The sequence below is a fragment of the Ranitomeya variabilis genome, chromosome 5 (genome assembly GCF_051348905.1).
Source record: "Ranitomeya variabilis isolate aRanVar5 chromosome 5, aRanVar5.hap1, whole genome shotgun sequence".
In the NCBI taxonomy this organism is placed as follows: domain Eukaryota; kingdom Metazoa; phylum Chordata; class Amphibia; order Anura; family Dendrobatidae; genus Ranitomeya; species Ranitomeya variabilis.
In genome coordinates, this window is record NC_135236.1 from 287,447,526 (window position 1) to 287,471,955 (window position 24,430).

A 24,430-nucleotide genomic window follows, 5' to 3' on the forward strand; every position below is an offset into this window, starting at 1 on the left:
GAGGACCTGCGAGCAGGACGACGGGAGCAGCACGAGGAGGAGGCCGGAGGCGACCATCTGCTGCCCGGTTAGACAGGCAGCGCCTGCAAAAGGTACCGTAGTCACCGGCCACTACAGCACATGAAGAAACCTCTCCCTGTCCCATGGGGAACAGGAAAGACACTGGCAAGTGGGAGGTGGGAGGTCCTTTTAACCTCTGTGTTTCCTGTTCCCCATTAGGGCAAAGAGACAACCTCCATATGCCGTCGTGGAAGGTGACTAGAGAAATATATATATATATATATATATATATATATATATATATATATATATATATATATATATATATATATATATATATATATATATATATATATATATATATATATATATATATATATATATATATATATATATTTTTTTTTTTTTTTTTTTAAATAATGACTGTTACAGTTATAGATACAGGTCCCACCTCTGGGAACGCCAGGGATCTTCCTTTGTTGGTATTCCTGGGAAGACCAGTCATGAGCTTGGCTTCATAAGAGACTGTGATTCTGCACAGTATATACAATGTGCAGATTTAAGTTCTCTATGAAAACTAGCATAAAAAAGTTCTTAACAGGCTTTTTAAAGGTATTAAATAGGCATCATAGAGGATCCAGCTCCACGGAATAAACACTTTATTTAGTGATCAAATATAAATCCAGCAGTGAGGGTAATAACATGTCAAAGCTAAAAGACAGATGCAAAGTCCATAGTTCGGTGGTCTGATGATCGCCCCATCTTTTAGCAATGACATGCTATGTTTTTACCATCATTAGTTGGTTTATATTCGTTCACTAAAGTGATGACGGTGAGCTGGTCCTTTTCTTCTTTGATTACCGTAAATAAGTATGTGCAATCTATGGAATTCTAAAAATATTTAACCCATATGGTAAATGTAAAAAAAAAAATTATACCAAAATGTTGCGTATAACCAAAAATGACTACCGATCACCACACAGGAAAAACAAGTCCCCGTGAAGCCCCATTGACATAAAAATATGAAAGGTTATGGGTTACACAAAATGTTCAGTTTTGTATTAAGCCACTAAATAAATGTTAACACCATTTCATCTCATTTGGAATTTTCACTATTTCATCTCATTTGGAATTTTTTTCACATTTTTCGAAACCGCATATGGTAAAATGAATGATGTCATTCAATACTACAACGCATCCCACAAAAAACAAGACCTCATACGGCTAGGTTGACGAAAAAAACATATGACTATTTCAAGAAAATAGAGAAAAATTGTAAAAAAAACAAAGCAAAATGTGGCTGTCATTAACGGAGTACATTACTTTTTTTTTATCAAAACCGTGCCAGATGTTTACCTACCTTTTTATTATTTAGTAGTTTTTTTATATGCCATTTTGCGGCTTTCCCTTTCACAGTGTTATCAGTGGAGTTGGAGAACTAGACTTGGATAATGATCCAAAGACGACAAGTAAAAAAGGTCCTGTGTGCAGCCCCCGATCCCTGGAAAAGCCGTACCAAGATTGCCCATTCCTTCTCCTTGATGTCCGTGACAAGGACTGTTATGACCAGTGCCATATCATTGGAGGTCAGTGTATAATTGTACAAGTGATTCCAAGTGGAATAACTTTGTATTTTAGGTTAATATGTAGGGAAATAAAGGAAACACATTGTTACAAAATATGACACTGTCCCTTTGAGTTCAGGTTCCTGTTTTCCATATTAATTCTATGGATTGATGTGTCTGCTGGATAATTCACATTCACTCAATATTGGCCATAGGGGCGGAGAACTGTACATGTATGTTCACACTTTGCATACATGTTGGTTGTGGCTTGTCTATCAAAGTGGAAGAGATTATGCCAAATCTCGTGCCCATGCAGAGTAAAAATCTGCAGCAGTAATTGACCTATGGTTCGGATTTGGAATCCATATTCTATTTTTTGGTCTGGATCCCACACACAGATTTGAGTTTTTAAAAGGCACGGAGTGTAATTAGTGACAAATCTGCATTAAAAATGTCAACGATTTTGATGCAGTTTTTGGTGGAACGGCTATAAAGTTCATTGGCAAATCTGTATGTGACCGGTATATTCACAAGTAGCAGATGGATGCAGATATTTTGGTAACTGTACTACTCATTGGAATGAGGTCTGAAGACATAATCCTATTCACAAGTATAAAATATTACCTGTTGCAGAAATAGCCTCCGCAAATCTGCTGTGTGAACACATTCTAGCAGCTCTATTCAGGTCAAATGCACTGGTGTCTATTGAAAAGCTGTGAAAGAGTTCTGTGATTCTTTGGGGATCCAGGCAGGATTCTGTGGGGGTCCAGGCAGCTGTACTTTTACTGATCAGCAAGTGATGGCATATCCTAGTGCTGTGCCAATGTTCTCTGTGGTGGGAAACGTCCTTATTAATAAAGGTATTCCACGGAAGGTAGGACCATGTGTAGAGTAATAAATACATAATGGAAATAAAGAGAAGCCGGCGGTGTTGTCCAGGCGCTGCCAAGGATGTAGTGATGAACAAGGCATGGAGGGAATGGATGTATTAAAAAAAACATTTTCGGAATTGGATCAACTCCTTCAGAGGAACAAAAGTGGAATGTTTGAGGAACAACCATCTGGTGATTAAACCAAATATTTATTGAAAAATGTTACAGTTGGATGTATCCGATACAGGTTAGTTTTAACTTCTATCTCATGGGTCAATCATTTTTCAATAAATATTTTTTTAATCACCGGATGGTCGTGCCTCAAACCTTCCACTTTTGTTCCTATGGATAGCTGTGCCCCACCAGCGGAATCGGCACCCATCGGACACAGATTTCTGTGCACTGAAATTAAGCAAACGTGGTGAGCTCTCAACTCCCGCTCTCCTTCTTCAGGTATAATATACAGAAAAAACAGCCATCCCCTTTTGAGGGGTAGGGTGTGTCTGTTTGCGCAAGTAATTGATGAATTGTGGCAAAAATATATAAAAACTTCATAATCACTCAAAGACCTGTAAATCTCAAATACTTATATAAAACATATTCGTTCAGTCCATGTTATAACATGAGGATATAGCTATTTCTTAATGTATCCTGTCGTTAATTGTTTAACCTCTTAGCGTGTTTCCTCCATGATTTTTAGCGTGTCCTCCGTGATGTTTAGCGCGTGCCCTCCATGATTTTAGCGCAGGTTCTCCATGACTTTAGCGTGTGTCCTTCGTGATTTTTATCGCGTGTCCTCCGTGATGTTTAGCGCGTGCCCTCCATGATTTTAGCGCGTGTTCTCCACGATTTTAGCGCGTGTCCTCCACGATTTTAGCGCGTGTCCTCCACGATTTTAGCGCGTGTCCTCCACGATTTTAGCGCGTGTCCTCCACGATTTTAGCGCGTGTCCTCCACGATTTTAGCGCGTGTCCTCCACGATTTTAGCGCGTGTCCTCCACGATTTTAGCGCGTGTCCTCCACGATTTTAGCGCGTGTCCTCCACGATTTCAGCGCGTGTCCTCTACGATTTTTGCGCGTGTCCTCTATGACTTTAGGGTGTGCCCTTCAGTAAGCTTCACTATTAATTTGCTTTTTGAAATCTATTGGGGACATGATCGGGGATATGTTCCAAAGTGGTTAAGGGTAAATTAATTGGATTTTTGTTATTTGTTATATTCTTTATTTTGCTAGTTTGTATGTCCTAATAAAAGATGTTTTCATAGACTATGATTAAAAATGGCATTGTTTGTTTTGTCTAGGTTTGTTGATACGGCAGTGGATGGGTTGTTTTTCTTTCTCTTGGCAAATATATAATGGATGAACACTTCCAGGCTACATTATTTATATAAAAGTAATAATTTTCCTTGTATAACTCCAGCATATTCCTTAGCATTTTACATTTCAATGGGTACAAATAACCTCACACATTGCAATTGTCTGAGCACATTCTCAGATTGAAACAACCATATAGGCTGCAAAAAAACTTCACTACATACACCTATTGGGGGGATAGAGGTCCTCTTCCATTTTCAGTCCAGAAAGGAAGAGACGATGGATTCAGCTTTATCTTTTGTAGTTTGTGAGACGCTGACAGCCGTTTGTTTCCCTTCTACTCCTTGTATAGAGAATGGCATGGCCACACTACTGTGTGTAACATTGTTACCCATCCCTACATTGTTGCCTGCCACTCATCTACTCCCGAACACGGAAAATACATATAATCAGGCACTAGATAATTTCAGGCTTGTCTATGACCAGATAGTTAAGGACCGCACAAAAGGGCATCACGGGCCGTATGTGACCCCCATGCAGAAGGTAGTGCGCTCCTACTTTAGGGGAATTGGGAACACATCCACAGTAATATAAGGATATACCATTAATTATATAAGCTTGTATATCTAACTGACGGCTAATTATTTACTTCGGCAGAGAATCCTAGTGTCCTAGGAACCCTTGTTTTCCCGTCTCCCATGACAGCACACCTGAGAGAGGGATCCGCCCAGTCAGGACAGGAAACCTACTGAAATAAAAGGGCGGTACCTCTCCCTCGCTTCAGTTGGGTTTCCTGTCCTGATGGGAACCCCTTGTGCTGAAGAACGGCGGTTCGATTTTATTAACAGAAGATCTTCTTACCCGCTCCTGTCCCGGCACTGGAAGCACAGGCAGGGCGCCTGTATGTCGGCCTTCAGGAGCGGTAGCGCCGTTCGCAGATCCCATAGGGCTCTTGCGCACGTGCGGGCGTCGGTCCGGCACAGTCCGGACTCCTGGGGCCGGTCTCTGTCCGCCACGCCGCTCTCTCCCCCTTAGCTGGGCCACTTCCGGATGCGCGGCTGACGTTGCGCGCAAGGTACGCTGGGAGTGGGCGTGCCCGCGTGACGTCAGACCGGCGCGCCGGATCCAAGATGGCGGCGCCCATGCAGAGAACGCCGGTAACGCCACAGGCTACCTGGCGGTATCCAGGGGAAGGAAAAAGAGCGCAACGGTCACCGGAAGAGGTGGAGAGCACGAGTACCCTTTATTAAGGGAGAAATAACGCTGGAGCAACGCTCATTTCCATACAGCTATTCCAGACATGGAGGATCGTATGGAACTCCAGCAGCAGCAGCAGCCTTTACAGCAGCAGCAGCAGCGTGAGCCCCTGTCAAGTGATACGCCTGCTCACCAGCGTACCAAAAAAGATAGCCGCTCGAGCGCAAGGAGTGGCAAACGCCCTGGTCGGTCGTCTCAGGATTCTACCCCCAGAAGAATCGTTCCACGTGCTCCTAGTCCGCCTCAGATTCCGGTACCGTTTGTGGTCAGCGGGTGGTGAGTGATCTACGTGAATGTCACCCTGGTGGTAATAGGCTACATTTTCTGTTTACTTGGCAGGCGCCGAGGAAGGCTAGCTCCAAGACCAGGAATAAGGAATGTGCCCTCTGTAGAGCTCCGTTGGCAGTCCAGTGGCAGAAAAGTCTTTGCTTAGATTGTATTCAAAAAACCATCCAGGAAGAAACCCCTGACTTTGCCTCTAGTCTAAGGGCAATAATTAGAGCAGAAGTAGAAGGCTCTGTTAAAGCGGCCCTTAAGAAAAAGGGTAGTAGAGACCCAGAACCAGTTTCCGCGTCGGAGGTTTCTCATTCTGAAGAGGAATATCAGGAGGATCCATTGTCTCCCTGCTCCTCCGCCTCTAAGTCCCCTGGCTCCTCTTCAGATAGTGATATTGGGGGGCGTCCATGCTTTCTTACCGAAAACATGGACAAACTGGTTAAAGCCGTTAGAGCTTCTATGGGCCTAAAAGATGAGAAGACAGCCAAATCCCTGGAGGACATTATGTTCGGAGGGTTGGAGGAAAAAAGAAAACGTACGTTTCCCGTTAACTCCAAAATAAAAGCCCTTATTGACAAAGAATGGAAAAAGCCGGAAAAATCGGGTAATCTGCCCTCGGCTTCTAAAAGACGTTACCCCTTTGAGGAAAAAGATTCAGAGACTTGGGATAAAGTGCCTAAAATTGATGGCGCAGTAGCAAAATCTTCTAAAAAGATATCCCTTCCCTTAGAGGACTCTGGGGTATTAAGGGACCCCTTAGATAAAAAGGCGGACGGTTTCTTAAGACACACCTGGGAAGCAACCGCAGGCGCTCTGAAACCTGCAATTGCAGGAACCTGTGTGTCTCGTTCCCTTATTGTTTGGCTACAGCAAATAGAGGAGCAGTTGACATCTAAAGCTCCAAGAGACGAAATTTTATCTAATGTGACTATGGCTAAAGGGGCAGCCGCCTTTATAGCAGATTCATCAGCAGATTCCGTAAGGTTGGCGGCCAGAGCTGCAGGTTTATCCAATGCAGCTAGGCGTGCTCTCTGGTTAAAGGGGTGCCCGGGAGACCTGCCCTCAAAAAACAGACTCTGTTCTATACCTTGTGATGGCCATTTCCTCTTCGGTAAAAAGTTGGAGGACATTCTGGAAAAAGCCGGTGACAGGAAAAAGGGTTTTCCTCGCTTTCCAGTGGACTTTAGAAGGCCTTATTTTCGGAGGGGCAAATTTAGTAGAGGCCGCCCCCCGGGAGACAGAAGGGGCTGGGACTCCAGAGACAAAAGGGGATGTGGATATATGTTTAAAGGTCCCTCAACTTCAACTAAAAAGCCCTCCCAATGACGCCAGGCCAGTAGGGGGGAGGCTTTCATCTTTTTTCCCAGCCTGGGTAAACATCTCCCCCTCTCATTGGGCTCTGATGGTGGTCAAAGACGGCCTAAAAATAGATTTTGTTTATCCACCGCGACGGACTTTTATTTCAACACCCCAAAGAAAAACCCCGGAAGAGCAGCTAGCCTTGGAAACAGAGGTACTAGAGCTGGTTTCAAAACGTGTTTTGATAGAAGTCCCGTGGAAGGAACAGGGAAAAGGTTTTTATTCCCCTCTTTTTTTGATAAAAAAACCAGACGGGTCACTAAGAACTATCGTCAATCTAAAACGCCTCAATCAATCGGTAGTAAACTGTTCCTTCAAAATGGAGTCTGTAAATACAGCGATAAAACTCTTGTTCCCACAGTGCTTCATGGCAGCTATCGATTTAAAAGACGCCTATTATCACGTCCCAATTCATCAAGATTTTCAAAAATTCCTAAGGGTAGCGGTTTATGTCCAAGGTTGTCTCAGGCACTATCAGTACACTGCCCTCCCGTTCGGCCTGTCAATAGCGCCAAGAATTTTTACCAAGCTGATGTCAGAGGTCATGTCCTTCCTCCGCTCACGGGACGTGGTAATTGTTCCATATCTGGACGACTTCCTGATAATAGGGAACTCAGCGGCGCACTGCCTGTCACAAATAGAAGAGGTTATGACGACACTAGAATTGCTGGGGTGGAAAATAAATCTTGCCAAATCAAGGTTGACGCCGGAGCCGGTTCAGTCCTTTCTAGGCCTGGTTCTGGACTCCGGGCGTCAGCTTTGTCTTCTACCAGAAAACAAGCTGGTCAAAATCCAAAATCTTGTGGAAACAGCAATTCAACACCCTGTAATGACTTTGAGAAAAGCAATGTCCTTGCTGGGCTCTCTGACGTCCTGTATACCCGCAGTAAGATGGGCTCAATTCCACCTAAGATTATTACAATGGGAGGTCCTGTCGGCGCAAAAACTGTTAAAAGGGCGTTTAGAGGGCAAGCTGTGTCTTTCATTGGGGGTAACGGATTCCCTAAAATGGTGGACCATAAGAAATCATTTAACATCTGGGGTCCAGTGGGTAACTCCGATAGAACAGGTCATCACCACAGACGCAAGCGGTACAGGATGGGGAGCTCATTTAGGGACTCTCTCTGTTCAGGGATCTTGGTCCCATCTAGAGTCACAACAAGCGTCAAATTTAAGGGAATTATGGGCAGTAGAAAGAGCTGTGAAACACTTCCTTCCCATCATTCAGGGCCACCATACCAGGGTCATGTCGGACAATCGCGCAGTGGTGGCATATATCAACCACCAAGGGGGGACGAGATCCCCTTCCCTAATGAAGTCAGCGTCTGTCCTCCTACAAATAGCAGAACACCACCTGCTATCCCTCTCTGCTCTTCACATAAGGGGAATCGAGAATTCGAGAGCAGACTACCTAAGTCGCAAGACACTGAGGCAGGGGGAGTGGTCTTTAAATCCCCGGGTCTTTCAAGAGATAGTGCAGGCCTGGGGCTTACCTGTGATAGATTTGTTTGCCACTCTAAACAACAGGAAGGTAGACAGGTTCTGTTCACTAGACCCGAGGGAGAATCCCTTCGCAGTAGATGCCCTGCAGATTCAATGGGATTTCAGTCTCGCGTATGTGTTTCCACCAATAGCAATGATACCAGCAGTAGTGAGGAAAATCAGAATGGAGCAAGCGAGAGTAATATTGATTGCTCCATTTTGGCCGAAAAGACCTTGGTTCTCCCTCCTGAGACAAATGTCTATAACCGATCCGTGGATCCTACCAGAGATTCCGGACCTACTAACCCAGGGCCCAATATGCCACTCTCAGGTGAAGGGCTTCCATCTTGCAGCCTGGAATTTGAGAGGGCATTACTGAGTAGGCGGGGGTTTTCGCCGGGGTTAGTTTCCACCTTATTAAAAAGTAGAAAACCAGTAACATCTAGAATTTATGGTAGAACGTGGAAAAAGTTTCTGGATTTTTCGGGGCAACCTTTGGGGGACAAGGCTCCTGTGGGTACCATCTTAGAATTTTTACAAGCGGGTTTACAACTGGGGTTGGCAACCAATACACTCAAGGTCCAGGTGTCGGCATTAGGTGCCTTATATAATTGCAATCTTGCCTCCAATAGATGGGTGTCCCGCTTTATTAAATCCTGTAGTAGGTCTAGACCGATAAAAATTCAGAGACTTCCCCCGTGGGATTTAAATCTGGTATTAAATGCTCTAACCAATAGTCCATTTGAACCCCTGCAGGAATCATCATTAAAGATACTCACTCTTAAAACGGTACTCCTGGTTGCGTTAACATCAGCCCGTAGGGTGAGTGATTTACAGGCCCTGTCCGTCTCCCCTCCTTACACGCAAATTTTTGATGACAGGGTAGTACTCAGACCAGATCCGGCATACCTTCCAAAGGTTGTACTTAAATTTCATAGAAGTCAAGAGATTGTGTTGCCCTCCTTTTGTAATAATCCTAGGAACCCAGGGGAGGCAAAATTTCATACACTGGATGTGAGGAGGGCTATTGTGCAGTACATATCCTTGACTAATCAGTGGAGAAAAGATCAATCCCTTTTCGTAGCCTTCCAGGGTAGTAGGAAAGGATATGGGGTATCCAAGGGTACTATTGCTAGGTGGATTAGGGAGGCTATTTCATTATCCTATGCTTCCTGTGGCGCCCCGATCCCTGATGGCATCAAGGCTCACTCCACCAGGGCCGTGTCTACTTCCTGGGCTGAAAAAGCAGAGGTATCGATAGATCAAATTTGTAAAGCCGCTACCTGGTCCTCTCCGTCTACCTTCTTTAGACACTACCGGCTAGATCTATCCTCCTCGTCTGACCTTACCTTTGGTAGAAGGGTGCTACAAGCGGTGGTCCCTCCCTAAGGTGGTTCTTTCTCCAAAAATCTCTCAGGTGTGCTGTCATGGGAGACGGGAAAACACCAAGGTTACTTACCGGTAGCCGGTTTTTCCGGAGCCCATGACAGCACCTGTATATTCCCTCCCTTCTTTTTTCACCCTTTGGTGCGCACTTTTTAGCTGGGTGTATTTTGTTATATTTATAATGTGGTGATGGATTACCAGGTACTAACCAAAAGGGCCTCTCATGCTCTGGAAATCCAACTGAAGCGAGGGAGAGGTACCGCCCTTTTCTTTCAGTAGGTTTCCTGTCCTGACTGGGCGGATCCCTCTCTCAGGTGTGCTGTCATGGGCTCCGGAAAAACCGGCTACCGGTAAGTAACCTTGGTGTTTCCCGATTATTGGCCTGTGTAAACAGTCTGCCAATCACCTGACGAATGAGCAAAAATGTTCGTCAGGTGAAATGATTTTTAAGCGTTCTTAATAATCCTTGATTTCGTCAGCACATATCCATCAGCAAGTGATGTGCAGCTGATAACACGATATATATTCTGCATGCACTGAACGCTCATGTTACTGATCGGTCTGTGGGCATACTCCGGGAGTGGAGTCCATATTCATTACTTTAATGAGCGGTACCAGTGACCGCTGAACAGGGGAAGAAGCTGCCGCGCCCGGAGACCGTGGTACATGCAGGGACCGCGTCAGGAGCAGGTGAGTATTTGACAGTCGTAGCTCCCAATCACCTGCCGACCATGACTCGAGTATAAGCCAAGAGGGGCACTTTCAGCCCCTTTTTTGGGGCTGAAAATCTCGGCTTATACTCGAGTATATACGGTAACTGCATTACATTACAAAGACTCTTTTTTACAGTGGCAATTTTAGTGTTTTGCTACCTCACAACCTGGAATTTGAGTTTCTGGTTTTTTTTTAGGGCTTGAATCAGCTCATGTAAAGAACATGCCTACAACTGTGAACATTTTGTTTTTATTTTTATTGTGAAGCAAACAACAAATAGGACAAAATAACTGAAAACGTCAGTGTGCATAACTATTCACCCCCCTAAAGTCAGTACTTTGTAGAGCACCCTTTTCAGGCAGTTATAGCTGCAAGCCACTTTGGATAAGTCTCTTGAGATTTCCACATCTTTCCACTGGGATTTCTGCCCATTCCTCCAGGCAAAACGGATTCAGCTCCTTCAAGTTAGATGGTTTCCTCTGGTGAACAGCAATCTTCAAGTCTGACCACAGATTATCATTTGGATTAAGGTCTGGGCTTTGACTAGGCCACTCCAAAACATGTACACGCTTCCCCTTAAAACACTCAAGTGTTCCTTTAGCAGTTTTGTTGAAAGGTGAACATCCGTCCCAGTCTCAAACCACTGACAGACTGAAACAGGAGTTGCTCAAGAATATCCCTGTATTTCTTACCGTCCATCTACTCCTTTGACAATTTTCCCTGTCCCTTCTGCCAAAAAACATGCCCCTGGGTATGATGCTACAACCACTATGTTTTACTGGTGTTTTTGGGGTGATGAGCTGGCTTTAGTGCCAGACATAGCCTTTACCTTGGTGGTCAAAAAGTTCAATTTTGGTCTCATCTGACCACAGCACCTTCCTCCATACATTTGGGGAGTCTCCCACATGTCTTTTGGCAAACTGAACATGAGTATAACAATTTTTGTGTGTAAGTTAATGCTTTTTTATGCCCACTCTTCCATAGAGGCCACCTCTATAGAGTGTATGGCTTATTATGGTCGTATGGACAGATACTCCAGTCTCTGCTTGGGAACTTTGCAGCTCCTTCAGGGTTACCATTGATCTCTGTGCTGCCTCTCTGGTTAACGACCTCCTTGCCCGGACTGCGAGTTTTTGTTGGTGGCCCACTCTTGGCAGGTTTGTGGTGTTACCATCTTCTTTCCATTTGATGATAATGGATTTGATGGTGCTCCGGGGGATTGTCATAGGTTGGGGTATTTTTTATAGCATAACCCTGACTTGTACTTCTCAACAACTTTGTCCCTGACTTGGCTGGAGATCTCTTTGGCCTTCATGGTGTTGTTTGGTTAGGGGTGCCTCTTGCTTATTGGCGTTGCAGCCTCTGCGGCCTTTCAGAAAAGGTGTATACAATGACAGACCATGTGACACTTAGAACTCACATACGAGGACTTACTTTCACTAAACATGTGACTTATGAAGGTAATTGCTTGCACCAGAAATTTTTAGGGGCTTCATAGCAAAAGGGGTGAATACATATGAACATGCCAAATTTTAGTTATTTGATCCCATAAATTTAATTTTTGCCTCTATTTTTCTCACTTCTCACCGGTGTCTGCGTGGGTTTTCTGCAGCATCCTCCCACACGCCAAAGGATACTGAATTTAGATTGTGAGCCTCATTGGGGACAGTAATGATATCTGTAAAGTGCTGTGGAATATGATAGCACTATATAAATAAATAATTAAATTATTTGCACAAATAATGAAGTACATAGAATGCCCCAAATGTATTGATGAAAAGCTTCGACACCTATGTATAAAGAATACTATGATTTGCCATGTGATCTGCTTTAATTTGTGCTTAATATATTTATTTTTCTTTGCAGCTTACAGCTATCCTACTGCAATGCTTTCCAGAACAATGAATCCATTCACAACAGAAATCCTGAGTTATGTATCCTTTTGTGCCCTCCATATAGTAATAATTATATATGGTTTTTATGGGCCTTATTTGTTGATCATGATGACCTAAGGCCTAGGCACTTTAAATGGTCCTCTACTTGAAAGTCAGACTAAAAGTGCCCATACCCTTTAGAGAATAGATAAGGCCCCCATACACATTAGACTAATGTCTGATGAACCAGCCAATCTGTTCTTTTATACTCCAGTTTTATAATCCAGGTAGGTATATAAAAATTATAATCCAGTCTGTTGTTCAGTGTTGCTTTTTTTTTAGAAAGTTATTTAAAAGGAAAATGATTTGCAATCCAGGTTACGGTGACATTGAGTAAGCCATCAAATTTAGTTAAAGGTGAACCTTTTTGCAGGAAAATAATAATAATAAAAAAATTGTAATCCAATTAAGCATTGAAGTTGTGTTCCCATTCTGTTGTAGGACAGATATTAAGTCTTTGTAGAAGATCTAGCCCACCCTCAGGAGATGATATGGAGTATATTGTGTTTTCATAATAGGTCTCTAAGGTAGAAGAAAATGTCAACTCATCTAATTCCAGCTCGGATCAGCTCCTTTTTGTAGGGTTCTGGAAAGCTTTCCTTGCTTGTATAGTACTAGAAAAGTCCTTGAAAATAAGAAATGAACCATGGCGCGGTTTCTTTTCTTCCTTCATCAGGGAAAGCATTAATTCCTTATTTAGAAAGAGCAGAAGTTCCAAATAATGTCTCTTGGCGTTTCTTTGGGTAGATGATGAGGTTTTGGGATCCTACGAGCATTAAGGACAATTTTTTCCTTAGATAATTCTAGGATGAGTTGGGATGCCATGTTGGTAATAAAGTTATCTAACTGATAAATTTGCTTTTTCCGGTACTCCTCTAATTTTCAAGTGATTTTTCCTTACAAGGTCTTCAGAACTGGCAATTTGCATCTTTAAAGTTTGTACCTCCTTCTGTAGTGATTTAAAGGAAGCTGCAGTTTGTTTTTGATTTTGTTGCAGATCTAAAACGATACTTTGTGTGTTGTCGATTTTCATGTTGGTATTCATAATTTCTGAGGAAATGAACGCATTTTGAGTTTCGAGTACCTGTTGAATTGTCGTACTTACCGGTAAGTCTTGTATGGCAAAAAAAAGTACAAAAAAAGTCAGCTCGCCCATCACATCTTCCAGGACTCCGAGCAGGAAACTGCAGTGCGGCAGGAAGAGCAATCAATCAAGTAGGGAATCCAGCTCAAACAGTCCCATAAAAACTTTTACATTTTATTGAAAAATGTCTTTAAGATGAGTCATCAAATCAGCATAAAAATCACAACCCCTAGTATGGGAAGAATAGCATGGGCAGACGTGTTTCGAACCTTGCGGTTCTTAGTCTTTTATTGTCATCTTAGCGAAGATATCTGAGCAGATGTGTTAAGTCCAGGGGTGTCAGGTCTTCTAACATCCTAGTCAGTTTCAGATCTGCTATTTGATTTATTAGAGGAGGAATCCTTTTTTTTATAGAAGGATTAGTGAGAATCGTGTCTTTCATTTTGAAAGCAGAAGAAAGCTTTGTAAGTGATTTTGTAAATGATTTGGATAGCACATTACACAGTTCCAATACACGGTATATTCCTCAGTTACTGGGAGATCCGAGGCTTTAACCCCTTCATGACCCAGCCTATTTTGACCTTAATGACCTGGCCATTTTTTGCAATTCTGACCAGTGTCCCTTTATGAGGTAATAACTCAGGAACGCTTCAACGAATCCTAGCGGTTCTGAGACTGTTTTTTCGTGACATATTGGGCTTCATGGTAGTGGTAAATATAGGTCGATAATTTTTGCATTTATTTGTGAAAAAAATGGAAATTTGGCTAAAATTTTGCAATTTTCAAATTATGAATTTTTATTCTGTTAAACGAGAGAGTTATGTGACACAAAATAGTTAATAAATAACATTACCCACATGTCTACTTTACATCAGCACAATTTTGGAACCACATTTTTTTTTTGCTAGGAAGTTATAAGGGTTAAAATTTGACCAGCGATTTCTCATTTTTACAGCAAAATTTAGAAAACCATTTTTTTTTAGGGACCACCTCACATTTGAAGTCAGTTTGAGGGGTCTATATGGCTGAAAATACCCCAAAGTGACACCATTCTAAAAGCTGCACCCCTCAAGGTACTCAAAACCACATTCAAGAAGTTTATTAACCCTTCAGGTGCTTCACAGCAGCAGAAGCAACATGGAAGGAAAAAATGAACATTTAACTTTTTAGTCACAAAAATGATGTTTTAGCAACAATTTTTTTTATTTTCCCAAGGGTAAAAAGAGAAACTGGACACCAAAAGTTATTGTACAATTTGTCCTGAGTACACCGATACCCCATATGTGGGAGGGAACCACTGTTTGGGCGCACGACAGAGCTCGGAAGGGAAGGAGAGCCATTTGACTTTTTCAATGAAAAATTGGCTCCAATCTTTAGTGGACACCATGTCGCGTTTGGAGAGCCCCTGTGTGCCTAAACATTGGAGCTCCCCCACAAGTGACCCCATTTTGGAAACTAGACCCCCCAATGAGCTTATGTAGATGCATAGTGAGCACTTGGAACCCCCCGGTGCTTCACAAATTGATCCCTCAAAATGAAAAAGTACTTTTTTTTCACAAAAAATTTCTTTTAGCCTCAATTTGTTCATTTCCACATGGGCAACAGGATAAAATGGATCCTAAAATGTATTGGACAATTTCTCCTGAGTACACGGATACCTCACATGTGGGGGTAAACCACTGTTTGGGCACATGGCAGGGCTCGGAATGGAAGGAGCGCCATTTGACTTTTTGAATGAAAAATTAGCTCCAATCGTTAGCAGACTCCATGTCGCGTTTGGAGAGCCCCTGTGTGCCTAAACATTGGAGCTTCCCTACATGTGACCCCATTTTGGAAACTAGACCTCCCAAGGAACTAATCTAGATGTGCGGTGACCACCTTAAACCCTCAAGCGCTTCACAGAAGTTTATAACGCAGAGCCGGGAAAATAAAAAATCATTTTTCTTTCCTCAAAAATTATTTTTTAGCCCACAATTTTTTATTTTCACAAGGGTAAAAGGAGAAATTGGACCCCAATAGTTGTTGTCCAGTTTGTCCTGAGTACGCTGGTACCCCATATGTGGGGGGGAACCACTGTTTGGGCACACGTCAGGGCTCGGAAGGGAAGTAGTGACTTTTGAAATGCAGACTTTGATGGAATGGTCTGCGGGCGTCATGTTGCGTTTGCAGAGCCCCTGATGTGCCTAAACAGTAGAAACCACCCACAAGTGACCCCACTTTGGAAACTAGACCCCCCAAGGAACTTATCTAGATATGTGGTGAGCACTTTGAACCCCCAAGTGCTTCACAGAAGTTTACAACGCAGAGCCGTGAAAATAAAAAATCATGTTTCTTTCCTCAAAAATGATGTTTTAGCAAGCAATTTTTTATTTTCACAAGGGTAACAGGAGAAATTGGACCCCAATAATTGTTGCCCAGTTTGTCCCGAGTATGCTGGTACCCCATATGTGGGGGTAAACCACTGTTTGGGTGCACGTCGGGGCTCGGAAGGGAGGGAGCACCATTTGACTTTTTGAATGCAAGATTGACTAAAATCAATGGTGGCGCCATGTTGCGTTTGGAGACCCCTGATGTGCCTAAACCGTGGAAACCCCTCAATTCTAACTCCAACACTAACCCCAACACACCCCTAACCCTAATCCCAACTCTAGCCATAACCCTAATCACAACCCTAACCCCAACACACCCCTAACCCCAACACACCCCTAATCCAAAACCTAACCCCAACACACCCCTAACCATAACCCTAACCACAGCCTAATCTTAACCCTATTTCCAACGCTAGCCCTAATTCCAACCCTAACCCTAAGGCTATGTGCCCACGTTGCGGATTCGTGTGAGATTTTTCCGCACCATTTTTGAAAAATACGCAGGTAAAAGGCACTGCATTTTACCTGCGGATTTACCGCGGATTTCCAGTGTTTTTTGTGCGGATTTCACCTGTGGATTCCTATTGAGGAACAGGTGTAAAACGCTGTGGAATCCGCACAAATAATTGACATTTCCGCGTGGTATTTTCCGCACCATGGGTACAGCGAATTTGGTTTTCCATAGGTTTACATGGTACTGTAAACCTGATGGAAAACTGCTACGAATTTGCAGCGGCCAATCCGCTGCGGATCGGCAGCCAAATCCGCTGCGGATCGGCAGCCAAATCCGCTGCGGATCGGCAGCCAAATCCGCACTGTGTGCACATAGCCTAATTCTAACCCTAACCCTAATTCTAGCCGTAACCCTAACGCCAAGTTCACACTGCGCTAGCAGCAGCCTGTTCAGCACATACGCTAACGAGCTGCTTATAGCGCAAGTGCCGACGTTTGCATCACTCTAGCGCAGATAGAGCATCTGCTAGCTCTATCTGCGCTAGCAGTGACGGAGCCGGAAACGCTGCAGCCCGCATCTCAGGGTCCGTCACTCAATGACGGCACATCCCTAGCGCACAGCCATTGTGGGCGTGCGCTTGTGATGCGTCCGACATTGCTGTCAATGACGGCCGTAACGGACTACGTTATACCGCTTTTATGCCGCGGTGTAACGTAGTCCGTCAAATGGACTGTTTAGACGCAGTGTGAACCAACCCTAACCCTAAAACCCTAACCCTAAAACCCTAACCCTAACACCCTAACCCTAACACCCTAGCCCTAACCCTAACCCTGCAAAGAAAAAAAAAAAATTATTATTTTTTTTTTTTTCCAAACTGTTTTTATTAAACATTTTCAATTAAACATTTTCAACATTAGCATATCAATATGCAAACATAGGTACACGGGATTATTTCCCTCTTTCCGGTATTACAGAAGCCCATTATTAAAGACGGTAACTATTTTAGCGTTCCAGTTTGCAAATTAAAGGCAAAATACCTCTCAATCAAGATAAAGCATAAGGCTAAAAACATAGAATTCAACATGGAAATACAATACGAGTGGACTACCATTCTGTAACTAGATAACCCCAAATGGTGAAAGAGGGGAAGTTATAGCCAAAGAGAAAATGAAGAACAAAAAAAAAAAAAAAGGGGGGAGGGGTCAACAGACAGACTAGGGAAAGTCGAAGGGAGGGGGGGGGGGGGAACACACGGCTCCGCACTTCGCCCAATGTGTTATTTAAGAGACAACTCCACTCACAAGGGTGCTCGGCCCGCTACCGTCTGTTCCAGGAACCATGTAGTTGTGCAGAAGCATTGTTTGAGCCTCTGTTGTATATGCGTCGGAAGAATGGGTATAAGTGGCTGCCATAGTTCAAAAAAATTTTGGGTTTTTAGTTCTTTCTGAAGGGATGCTTCCACCCAATCCATCCTAAATAGGAAGGAGAGTTTGTCCAGGAAGATCCTCAGGGTGGGCACATTAGGTGCCAGCCAGGTTTGTAAAATCGTTTTCCGGGCCGAGGCCGAAATCATGTACAAGAATTTTCTACCATAAGTGGGGATCACAGCCCCTTCATTAGTAATGTACCCGAAAAGAGCCCAGGCTGGAGTGAGAGCCACCCTATATGGTGTATGCGTATGAGTAAATACAAGTATGCGTTGCCAAAATTGTTGGATTTGTGGGCAAGCCCACAAGCAGTGGAACATGTTATTGTCCTTACCTATGGGGGTGATAAAGGGGGGGGTTATTTATTATTTTTTTTATTTCGATCGCTGTGATAGAACTTATCACAGCGATCAAAATGTGCCTGTAACGAATCGGCCGGCCGGCAGATTCGGCGGGCGCACTGCGCATGCGCCCGCCATTTTGGAAGATGGCGGCGCCCATCGAACAGACGGACGGACACCGGGAGGGACACAGGTCGGTAAGTATGAAGTGGGGGGTGATTGGACAGCGGGGGGTGATCTGACAGCGGGGGGGGAGCGGACAGGAGGACGGAGGGGAGCGTGGGACACTATATGACAGGACGGAGGACCGGAGGGGAGGAGATCGGTGGCGGTGGGGGGGGCTGATCGCGATCTCCAGCCATGGCTGAAGCTATTGCAGCATCAGCCATGGCTGGATTGTAATATTTCACCAATTTTCATTGGTGAAATATTACTATCGCTCTGATTGAAAGTGAAAGGTCACTTTCAACAGCCAATCAGAGCGATCGTAGCCACGGGGGGTCGAAGCCACCCCCCCTGGGCTCAAGTACCACTCCCCCTGTCCCTGCAGGCCGGGTGAAATTACAGTTAACCCTTTCACCCGGCCTGCAGGAGCGCGATCCGACCATGACGCATATGCTGCGTCACAGGTCGGATTGGCACAGGTTTTCATGACGCATACGCTGCGTCAAAGGTCGGGAAGGGGTTAATATTCTCAAACTGGTCACCATGGTTTATATCAGTGTCCACCTCAGACTGAATGTCAGATCCATGTCATATGTCCCTTTCTTTAAGAGAGAGTGTCCGATTGTACTTCCTGCAATGAGATGCCATTGTTAATTATATTATTAGTGAGGTATTGTCATCTGAGCTGGATGGATTGTTGTCATTTTCAGGCAGATTGTCATTGTACTCCGTATTTAAACTAATTGAGGACATAGAGTCTTGGGATGAATGAGCAGTATAATGTCTATTTTCTCCAACGTCACCTTCTTGGTAACAGAGGAACTTGTGCCTGCGGTGTTCAGTCGCTTCCCGGGTCCATGTCAAACAGGCTGTCATATCCTTGTGGACTTGAATCCTCCTCTTCCTTGGCATCCAGGCATGGTCCTGAATGCTTTAGCTAGCTTCTTGGTTGATAGAAGCCCAAATCTTATACTTTTAAAGTAAATTCGACTGAGGAATAGCAAGAGCTTCGCAAACACGTGTCTCCTTCGATCTCCAGGCAAACCAAACCTCCACCCCCATTGCAATTTTTTTTGACCCATGACTTTTTAATTTAAGTGTTGATTTAACTGTGTGAGGACTTGTTTTTTTTAAGGACAAGCTGTCCTTTTTGATATGTACTGTACCTTTATGGGGATACATGAGGGTTTTTTTGTTTGCATTTTATTTAGTACCTATGGTGGAGCAGCCATTAAACAAACAGCTGTGTGGTGAATAATTGCTCCATCATCCTTCAAACTGGCCATGCACATTTGAGGACATATGGTAAAAGAAGAGTAATCCTTCTGGGAACATTCTTTCAAAGATTGTCAATGTCTCTTCAGACAATGCTGATCTCTTATTGGTCAGCTGAAACAATCATTGTATCCATTTTCAACCATAGTACAATGTGTATGGCCATCTTTTAGATATTAGCATCATAACTACCACTTACCTTTTCTACTTAACAACTGTAATAAGAAAAACGCCCATGGCAAAATTATTATCCTCTATGATGAAGATGAGCGGATAGCCAGCCAAGCCGCAACAACAATGTGTGAGAGAGGATTTGAAAACTTATTCATGCTTTCCGGAGGTAAGGGGATGATTTTATTTGCAATGAATGGTCCCATTATAATAGGGTGCTAAAAGGTAATAAATGTAACCAATTCCTGATTCATTTTCCCTCTTAGGATTGTTAAAGGGATACTCTGGAAAGATTTAAAAAGTAGTCCATTCCACATTCTCACTAAAAATTTCCTGTTCTTATATGCCACTCCACGTAATTTTACTAGTACTCACCATCACATCAGTACAGCGCTGCTGCTACCGCTCCTTTCTGGTAAGAGATCATAGGGCATAGCTTTCTTCTTGCTCCTTCTGCAAGCTAGCTCCCTGTCCAAGGCTTCTCTCTGCAGTCACACATCAGTGGGCATAGCTTGCAGTTTCCTTGTGTGAGCCAGCCCCGCGACCAAGACTTATTGCAGGTTGCATGGGGGTTTGATATTCCACCCCTCCCTCTCTCTCATCTTCCTGTTTGTGTTATACTGCTGCTGCTTTTTCCTTGCTTCTCCAGCTGTCACTCCATGTTTCTTGACAGATCACATAGAAGTTATGAAGGTGCAGGCAGGTGGCACAGGAGCCATGTCCATACACATTATGCACATAGTAAACAAAAACAATGGAATGCTCACAGTGGCTGGGTACCAATGTGTAATAATAATCAAAGTACCATGTGACTAAAGGTAATATCCCTGCAAATGTGAAGCTGGACTATATATCATTACAATAGGACAGACGGGGTATCCTAGAGAAACAACATGCGGAAGAGAAGAGCCAACCATAAAGTCCAATCAACGTATGGTGAGAAAATCAATAATATTTATTAATTACAATAGCATGAAAGTTAAAATGGGAAAACCTAATCAATGTACACAAAAAGTTCATTAAAAACAAGGTCGCACACCCAGATGAAAAGTGGCCATTAACAATAAGATGTAAACTCGGCCAATTACAAAGTGCCAGTACCGATGTAAAGGTTATAATCAGTAAAGTGCATTCAAGAAGTACGGTATGTGGAATGGATGTGCGACCTTGTTTTTAATGATTTTTCTGTGTACATTGATTTTTTTTCCCCATTTTAACCTGCATACTATTGTAATTAATAATTTTTATTGATTTTCTCATCGCACTTTGGACTTTATGGTCGGCTCTTCTCTTCTGCGTGTTGTTACATTATGCACATTCATAGCTTGTGAAGCACTCCAGCACAGCTCTTATGTGACATTATAAGGATGGCTGCATACCACAGCAGGGAAGGTGAAGAGGAGGAAGTACTGTAAATCAAACCTGGGACACAGCCTGTGATGAGGCTTGGACTGAAGGCTGTCTTGCATGTAGCAAATCACCACCTCTGATCTGTGACTACAGAGAACAGACTTGGTCAAGGGGCTGGCTTGCATGAGATGCAAGTCCTGATCTAACATAGCACCCCATAAGAGAAGGGGAGCATTTAGAACCAACATTAGTTCTGTGTTCTGAGGTTACCTTGAATAGTAGTAAAATCACATGACGTGGCATGTAAGATCAGGCAGAGGGGTATGAGCCTTTATAGTTGTAGACAGAATGTACATCGAAATACATTTTTGTCTCCACTAAGTACAGTGGGTACGGAAAGTATGCATACCCCTTTAAATTTTTCAGTCTTTGTTTCATTGCAGCCATTTGGTAAATTCAAAAATGTTCTTTTGTCTAGTCACCTTCCACAACAGCATAGTAGGTTGCCTCCACGCCCTAATGGGAGACAGAAAGCACAAAGTGGTTAAAAGACCCTCCCACCTCCTACTCGCTAGTATCTTTCCTTTCCCCCATGGGGCATGGAGAGGTTATAGGGTATGCTGTGTGATCGGCAACTACAGTATTGCCTGCTTTGACTAGCCGGGCAGTAGTGGTCAAGAGCCCTCCTCTGCAGAAAAGCTGCTGCAGTCTCCCCGACGTTGGTAGATTCAGGGACTTTTCCTGGCCCTCCGGCGCCTCTTCTGGGGAAAAAGCGGGCCAGTGACCCCCGGTCGGAGGCCTCCTGACCCCTCCGGCCTTCCTCCTCCTGCACGCATTGTTCGGCGTCCCGGAAGTGACGTCATAGCGCGTCACTTCCGGGCCTTGCGTTCTACTGTGGAGCGCAAGCACTTCCGGGTTTTCGGCCATTGCGGCCCCCGGAGGACTGAACGGCTTGCGGAGCACGCTGAAGCTAGCGGATGCCTGCTCAGGACCCAGGGAGGAGGAGGGGGAACGTTTAACTACACTGTGGGGAGGGTTTATAACCTATATAAACCCTCCAGAAGATGCCTTCAGGTAAGCTATGCCACATGGAAGTTGTTTCTGCAACCAGCCCTGCGTCTGCAGAGCTCAGCGCTACCCCTGCCCCAGTAAGTATATGGGAAATGGGGGGGTCCAAGTACAGGGGTTTAAGTTTCAGTCCCTGTGTGTCACTTCTCTCCCTTTCTCTGGTTTAAGGAGACAAGTCTACACACAAAAACTCTAAATCAGTACCTCAATGCCCCATCTGTTTCAAGAAGCTCTCGTCCAGATGGGAGAAGAAATTATGCCGTGGTTGTACTGACAGTGATTAGGGCTGAACACCCCTCTCTGATAAAAGAAATTCGGACCCTTGTGAAACAAGAGGTTCAGTCCTCCCTTGCTACTTTGACTCCTCCTCCCCCTACACCTCTGTCTCCAGGTCCATCTGTCCCTAAGAAAAGGAAGATATATGTTGAGCCCTTTGACTCAGATTCAGAGGAATCCTTCAGTGCCTCAATGAGATGGGAGGAATCTTCACCTTGAAGATCTTTTGAAAAAATAAAATATTTTTTCTCCATGGAATTCATGGAGGACCTAATTTGCTCAGCACGTAATACTATGGGCGTTGAGGAGGAGCATACCCCAAAAACGATCCAGGATGAATTGTTTGGTGGTCTAAAAGCGGAAAACAGATAAGATTCCCTGTCCATGAGAATGTCCTAAATATGATTTCCCAGGATTGGGAATCTCTGGAAAAACGCTTAAGTACTCCATCTGAACTAAAACATAGATTTCCCTTGGAGGGAGAATCTGTTAATTGGGAGATCCCTAAAGTGGACATAAAGATGTCAAGGGTAGCTAAAAGGACCTCTCTCCCCTTTGAGGATTCCTCTCAGCTAAAGGACCCAATGGATGGGAAGGTGGAGAGTCTTTTGAGAAAATCTTGGGAGACCTCTGCTTCTTCCCTTAAACTAATATTGCCGCCACATGTGTGGCTAGGTCCCTTTGCCGATGGATGGATCAACTAGCGAACCATATATCAAAGGGGACCTCTAGATGGAAGTTATTGGACTCTCTTCAGTTACTGAAAAATTCATCAGGGTTCCTGGCTGATGCCTCAGCCGAGTCGGTCCGTGTAGCCGCCAAAGCTATGGCCCAATCCAACTCTGCTAGGAGGGCCCTATGGCTTAAAATGTGGAGCGGAGATATAACGTCAAAAATTAAACTTTGCTCCATCCCGTTTAAAGGTGAATATGTTTTCGGGCCTGCCCTAGATTAAATTTTAGAAAAGACCACAGACAAGAAGTCTCTACCTGAACAAAAACGGACAAAAAAGAGTTTTTTAAATCCCTCCTTGCCTCGGACCTCTCAGAGAGGGAAGGGGAAAACGGGAAGGTGTAGCTATGCAAGGGGAGAGGCAAAAACATCCTTGTTCCCCCAAAACAGCAGGAAGACAAACAATGACTCTGGCACTGTAGGAGGGAGGCTCTCAAGGTTCCTTTCCCAGTGGATGTTGGTTTCAGAAAGCCATTGGGTTCTCAACATCATCAGGGAAGGTCTCTTAATAGAATTACAATCCCTTCCCCCTCAGGGGTTAAGAGTCACCTCCCTTCCCAGGTGCTCGGGACCTCTTAGTATCAGGTCTTCAGGGTCTTCTGAATGCGAATGTTATCTCACGAGTACCGGATCACGAGTTGGGGAGAGGTCACTACTCTCGACTCTTTATAGTAAGGAAACCTTCCGGGGATGCATGTATAATAACCTGAAGGGTCTAAATCGTCATGTCACGTATCGAAAATTCAAAATGGAATCAGAAAAAACTGCAATTCCAGTAATAGGCCCCCATTTTGTGATAGGTGCAATAGATCTAAAAGATACCTATTTTCATATTCCTATTCATCCCCGTAACAGAAAATATCTAAGATTTGTGGTTCTCCAAAATCAACAAATCAAAACACGATCAATACAATGTGCTCTCTTTCGGCCTCTCGTCAGCGCCAAGGATATTTTCAAAAATTATGGCAGAGACCGTGACCTACATTCGCGGACAGGACATCTGTATAGTACCATACTTAGACGACCTGTTAATCATAGCCCCGTCCACTCATATCCTCAAGGATCACGTACGGAAAGTGCTAGATGTCCTTCAGTCTTTAGGGTGGATCCTGAACTTTAAAAAATCAGAGCTCCAACCCTCCACAGCAAGGAAATTCCTAGGACTAATTCTAGATTCCAAGAGGCAGATGTCCTTCCTCCCAGAAGGTCATTGCCTCAACCTGATGGAAAAAGTTATGAATTTCAAAAAACTGAGATCTCCTACCCTCCGAGTGGCAATGTCTGTTTTGGGCTCCATGACGGCGTGCATTCAGTCGGTACCCTGGGCCCAAACACACTCCAGGACCCTACAAGCTCACATCTTAAAAAACTGGAAGGTGAACCCCAATTCCCTAAACAAGAGTTCAGACCCCTGGCAGAGTGAGGGCATCTATGGCATGGTGGCTAAATCCTGCAAATCTCCAGAAAGGGGTAGCATGGCGTCAGTCACCTCTTATCACGGTAACCACAAATGCCAGCCAGATGGGATGGGGGGTATAGTTCTACATACCCCTTTTCAG

The 24,430-nt window shown here is 44.0% G+C and overlaps 1 protein-coding gene across 1 annotated transcript in view; it reads left to right on the forward strand.

The window, feature by feature from the left end:
* CEP41 (centrosomal protein 41) overlaps positions 1 to 24,430 on the forward strand; it is an 80,076-nt gene that overhangs the window by 46,393 nt on the left and 9,253 nt on the right. Inside the window, exons 7-9 of the mRNA XM_077264437.1 lie at positions 1,417 to 1,586; positions 12,092 to 12,159; positions 19,500 to 19,614. Coding sequence (XP_077120552.1) covers positions 1,417 to 1,586; positions 12,092 to 12,159; positions 19,500 to 19,614 — 353 coding nt within the window. The remainder of the gene's footprint in view (positions 1 to 1,416; positions 1,587 to 12,091; positions 12,160 to 19,499; positions 19,615 to 24,430) is intronic.